The 6,000-nt window shown below is 53.3% G+C and overlaps 1 protein-coding gene across 1 annotated transcript in view; it reads left to right on the top strand.

Moving 5' to 3' along the window:
* Nucleotides 1–1,550: 1,550 nt before the first annotated feature.
* The window catches only part of PKP1 (plakophilin 1), a 49,566-nt gene continuing 45,116 nt past the window's right edge, over nucleotides 1,551–6,000 (top strand). The window contains exon 1 of the mRNA XM_004028128.5: nucleotides 1,551–2,099. Within this exon, the coding sequence (XP_004028177.1) occupies nucleotides 1,898–2,099 (202 nt within the window). The 5' untranslated portion in view covers nucleotides 1,551–1,897. The remainder of the gene's footprint in view (nucleotides 2,100–6,000) is intronic.

Raw genomic sequence — 6,000 nt, 5'->3', positions numbered from 1 at the left:
TGGATGAAGTCCAAGGCTCTGTCCAGTCCTGGCGGTCTATGGCTAGAGGCAGAATCTTACAATATGAAGTGATAATAGAGGTTTACAGGGGTTTTGTACACATCTATGACATATTGTTTATCACATCTCTGGTTTACTTGAGGTTAAGTTCTTAGGAACAGTGCCCCCAATAATAAAACTGTTTCTATTGGAAACTATAATCTGCTTTACAATAATCTGCTCTGCAAATTGCTACTAGGAATACCTTCCTTGGGAAAGCTGTGGCTCCCTGCATGTAACACCCACATCTCAAGAGTTGCGTGAGTGACCTTCATGTGGTCCCTGAGACAGTCATTCAGTCTTCTTGATCCTTCCTCGACATAAAATTCCCAAAAAGAATAGATTTCTGATTGTCCTTTCCTCTGTAGATTAGAAGAGCAAACTAAAAGTAAAGCATGTGAGCTGTGAGCGGCAGCCTCAAATGACAGCAAGAGTGATGGCTGTGATAGTGTCACACACTGGTGGAGGCCCCAAAACTAAGAAACTGACCGGACAGCATGACTACACAGTTCAGTAATGGATGTCCAGAATGAGAAACCCAGGGCATCAAGAAGTACAGCAAATATGTTCAGTGTTGTTTGCTTTAGGAGGCAAAACAGAATGCGATACCTTTTAGAAAGATTTCCATCAAAGTAAATACTTAAAAAAAAAACAACACTCAGCTCCTGTTACACACCAAATTCACTGATGTGGGCTCCCTCCACGCCTGGAGAGGATGCTACATGAATAAAGCTTCACTGCACATGTGTCCCCAGGGGTGAGTGTATATAGGGGAATGCACACAGTGGTCCCAGAATAATAAGTCCAGAGTGAAATTTCAGGGTAAAGCAGCTTTTCAATTTTTCAGTGAGGATCTGGTTAGGATCCGAGTTAGATTTAATTTACCTTAAATTAACTAGCATTCATGTATTCACCTATTTAAAATATTTTTTATTAAGTGCCTAATATTATGTGTGCCAGGCATTGTTTTAGAGGTTATAGTGGAGTTTCAGACAGGATCCGCTGTTCACGTGGTGTTTTACCGGGGTATACTCATGAACAACAAATAACCACCGGTTTTACCAAGGCATACCCACTGTGTGGTCTGATATCCCAAGTCTGCTCCTTGATGTGGCCTTCCTGCCCCTACCCCACTTTCTTCAGAGGAAGCTCCTTCAGAGTAGACTGGGTTACCCCCATAAGATGGAGCACTCCTTTGGAGCGAGAGCTATGGTTCTGCCATCAGCCCGGGAGCCTCCACCGCCGGGGCTGGTCTCTGCTATGACCTCAGTACAGAGGGAGATGGACGCCTGGCTCTCCTGGGCAGCCTGGTCAAGAAAGACTCCTTTCTTTCCTAGAGAGAGGTCTCCCTCGGTTCCTGAGCTGAGCACATGCTTTCTCAGTGAGCCGGCAGAACAGGACAGAGGGGCGTCTCCCTGGGGCCTCAAGGCTTGCGACGTTTCTTGCTCATGGGGAGAGGGAAGGGAGAGAAAAAAAAGAGCGAGCAGGAAGGCGCCCAGCGTCCCACACAGGGGACTCGCAGCCCTGCCCCCAAGAGCGCTGGCTCCGCAGCAGAAGTGCCCTGCAGCTCCGCGTCTGAGCGGCAGCAGCGCGCGGCCCGGTGGAGTGGGTGGTGCAGGGCAGGGGTGGTATATCCTGTCTGACGGAGGGCGGGCCTCGCCAGTGCCAGAGAGGGACGAACCAGGGTGGAAGCGCCAGGAGCAGCTGCAGGGAGCCCTCACGCGGACCACGCATTCTATGGCCGTAGGGAGCCGCTGAGAGCGAGAAGAGCCCGCTCGTGCCCGCCCGCTGCACCGCACCTCGCCTCGCCTCTCTGCTCTCCTAGGCCCCGGCCGCGCGCCGCCCGCCTCCCGCCACCATGAACCACTCGCCGCTCAAGACCGCCTTGGCGTACGAATGCTTCCAGGACCAGGACAACTCCACGTTGGCTTTGCCGTCGGACCAAAAGATGAAAACAGGCACGTCTGGCAGGCAGCGCGTGCAGGAGCAGGTGATGATGACCGTCAAGCGGCAGAAGTCCAAGTCTTCCCAGTCGTCCACCCTGAGCCACTCCAATCGAGGTAAAGGCTCGGCCCCCGCGCGGTCCGTGCGCCCCTTTCCAGAGCACCCTGGCCCAGTGGTGGGGACCAAGGGACGCGCGCATCCCCGGGGATGAGGGGAGGCGAGGGGCTGCCGGCCCCAGGCAGGGTCTACGCGCCTAGTGCGAGCCGCCGAGCTCCCAGCCGGTTCTGAGCTGGTGTAACCGCGACCCGAGGCTGGCTCCACGGCCCCACGAGCTCGATGGCGCGCTAGTGGGCAAGGATGGGTGGTTCACCAGGACACAGCCAGGAGCATGTCCCAGCGTGCCAGGAGGTTGAGGATCCCCCGCGAGCGGTTCTCCTGTCCCTGAGCCCTGGGTCTGGACGGCTTTCTCTTTCGGATGCTGCTCTAGGGATCTGCCCTGCATCCTGTCTGGCCCCGGCTGTCCTGGGGCCCATGGTCCCCGCGCTCGCAAACGGTTGTGGGCCACCCTTCACCCTTCCTGGGCTTGATCTCCTGGCCTTCAGCTGGAGGCCGATGCCCAGCGTCCAGGCCAAGGGGAACCCCAGTCCCTGTGGGGCCGCGCATGTGTATCCGCGAGCGGGGTGAGGGAGTCGCTGAGACAGGAGTGCAGCTCAGGAGAGGCGCTGCGGGACGGGGAAGTGGCACAGGGAGCAGGGACGAGGGCCTGGAACTCCAGGGCACTTTATCGAGAGCCTCCTGAAAGAGGCTAGCCTAGTTGGAAGGCCGCCCCTGGGCCAGTGGGTCCCTTGACGACAGGGAAGGGGGTCAGGGATGCTTTCTTTCCCGAATAGCCAATGCAGAAATCCTCTTTCCCACTGGATTCTTCTTACCCCACCCAGCTTAGGTAGAAAGAAGTGTCTCATGGGGAGAGTAGGGAATGGCAGGTTGGAAATCCCCCTGGGCCCCAGGGAGACCTCCAGCTGAACCCTCACGGGCACTTTTCCAAGCTGGATCCCGGGCCTGGCACCCCCTCCTCCAGCCTCTGAGAGGCCAGATCCCATGACTGGGGGAACCTGGGAGAAAGGGGCAGCACCCAGGAAACTCAAGGAGGAAGGGGCAGTACCTGACAGGGGAGAGCTTATAGACCAAATAAACACTTTAATACAAAGGATGCCTGGTAAGAATTACACACAAGTGAGCAAAGATTCCACTTGTTTATTTATTTACTTATTTTATTTAGCTAAGTTTAGTAAAGTGCTAATAAGACTTTACCCACTACCAACCAGTACAGGTCAACCAAGACTTATGTATTAAGACAGGCCTTAGGAGAGAGTGAGGGGCAGGGGGTAATAAGGTGGAAGGAGACAAAAGAAACCGACCCTGGCCCTTCACACACACACACACACACACACACACACACACACACACACACACACACCTCACACTTTCTACCTGTGGCTTCTGTCCCCCCACCTACTCCCTAGCCCCCATTCCTGAGTGGCCCCTTGTAGAGCCTAGGGAAGGAAAATGGCCGGCAGAGGACTTCCTGGGCCCCAGACCTAAAGGCCTTTGCTTCTCTGTGTGCTCTTTGCCTTTGTGTGGGCTCCAGGCTCCTCTCGTCACATTTCCACTCAAGATCATGCTGCCTCCAGAGCACTTGCCTCCTTCCCTTTTATTTGGTGCCTTGGTAGGTGCCTCCTAGCCTCTTTAGAATTAGGTTTGGAATAACAAAGTGCCCCCATTTCTGGCTACAGCCCAGAGCACAGCTCAACCTACTCTCCTCTCTGCGCAAGACTTGGCTGTCCCCTTCCCACTCCCACTCCATCCCAGCCTGAGCTCTTGGCTCACAACTCCAGAAAACTCAAACCAGCCCTGGGTGCCCCAAGGACCCCTTTTTCCTCCCATCTATCGGGATATTGGCTGAGTGTCTGTCAGCAAGAAGTGCACTTTCTGGGCTTGGTCTTCGTGGGGAACTTCTATCTGATAAGGTCTCCTTTGTTCCCTCTTTGTTTTCCTCCCAAGGTCCCCCAGGGGGCTTCACTGGGGGAGGGTGGATGCTGATGGCTACCTCTCCAGAAACTCCAAGGTCTAGCCCTGTGGGCATGTCCCCTCTACCCTCAGACTCTGCGGAGGTCGCTAAAGGAGGCTGATTTCCCCAGAGGCATCCTTGCTGGAAGAGGCGGTTTGGTCACTTGGAGCTGGTGTTTCTGGTTTATCTGGCTTAGTTTTCATCAGATTTCCTTGTCCTCTCCATCAGGAACACCCGAGCGTCCCCTATTTGCTCTGCGGCCACCTCTACTCACTCTGCTCCCTCTTTCTTATGCTGGTTTACCTGTCAGGAGCCTGCCTTGGTTCCTGGAAAGGAATGAGCTGGTAGCTGTGGAAGGACCATGCCCCAGGCGTTTTCCCTCGCCCCCTGGACAGATTCAAATTCTTGTTTAGTCTCTTCCAAGAGCAGAGTCAGTTTACCTAGGGTCTTCTTGAGCCCCTTGAATCCCATCCAAAGTTTCCCTAGTTAAGAAGGGCCAACCATACCCCACAGGTTGCCTGGAAGAGTAGCCACTGCTCTTTGTACCCCAGGAAGGACAGTCAGGACCAGCCATCCTTGGTCCTGTGATAGAAGTGGCTTCTCAGTTCCTCTCCACTAGTGCTCTTTTCTCTCTTGTCACTGAGGGAGTATTGAGCCACTGAGGACTGGAGGAAGGGCCCCTGGAGCCTGCCACAAAATGCCTGTCTGCACTCATGCCCTCCCTGAAATGCCACAGATCAGACAGGCACCTTGCCCTGGTCATGAAGGCCCCGAGCAGGAAGAAGGTGGCCTCTATGGCCTGGAGACCTTGCAGAAGGAGGTTGCTCTGAACCTGCCTACCCATCTTGAACTGTCCCTGAAGTATTGCTCCCCTGTGTTTTCAGGCTGTCCCTGTGTGCCTCAGGGTGTCTGGCCTCCTTTTCTTCCCAGACTGTGTGGGAGGCAAGGGGAAACTGAGGGGGATGTCACCACCCAGCAAAAGATCTTTGCCAGGGAAACGACCTCCCTGAGGATGGGGAAGGAAACACTTATCCACCTTCCAGATCTTTATAACTTCACTTGGAATCTCTTCTTAAAGCTGAACCTGAATCTCACTTGCCCTAACCCAAGCGCTCCCCCGCCACTGTGAATACAGATCATACCCAGCTCAGTGAAAGGAGCTTCCTTTCACCTGTCCTGTCTACTTCCAGGGAAGTCCTAACAACACCAGCACCATTGCCTGCTTTGTCTCACTGCCTGCTTAGCCATCTGTGATTTTTTATTTCAGCCTTTGTCCTGAAATTCTCTTTCTCCTTTCTTCATAGAAGTACTGTTTCCCATCTAAAATTGCTAAGCCTCTATTTCTCTCTGATCAGAGATAGGGGCTGGAGGCAACATTGGGCCAGGGGGGGTGCCTGCTCCCTTTCTGTAGTTCCTGTGTCTATTCAGCCCTCATCAGGGGAGAGGGGGACATGCTTGTACGAACTCTGCAGCCTGCACAGTGAAGGAGCTCACCTCAGGAGCCCCCACTTTGATGGCTTTTTGTATTTGTGTTTGACTATGTCTCAGCATCAGCCTCTGCCCGAGTGTTCTGCTCATTAGAGTTTCTAGAAAGTTGTCCTTTCCTGACCACAGGCATCACTTCTGGGGTTGTTTTCTTGGGACCGAAGCTGAGACTGCAGATGGTAATGGCTATGTGTGGTTTAGCTTGTTCCATTGGCGAAACATAATAATTAAACTTCAAATGAACCAATTCTTGTTTCTTTACAACGTACCTTGGCTTGAAGTTGGAGTTTTAGCCAGAATTTCCGTTGGCCTGTTACAACACATGCAAAAATGCTGGGTATTCTAGGGTGTTTCGCAGCAAATGCTGCTTCTCTGGATCCTGCTCCTTGACAGAGATTTTTTAAAAGTACAAATTCCTCCCCCTACCCCATACCATTGTAAGTATCAATGTGCCAATTGTTCCA

This window comes from Gorilla gorilla, chromosome 1 (assembly GCF_029281585.2).
Source record: "Gorilla gorilla gorilla isolate KB3781 chromosome 1, NHGRI_mGorGor1-v2.1_pri, whole genome shotgun sequence".
NCBI lineage: Eukaryota > Metazoa > Chordata > Mammalia > Primates > Hominidae > Gorilla > Gorilla gorilla.
This window is presented reverse-complemented; position numbering and strand designations above follow the sequence as displayed.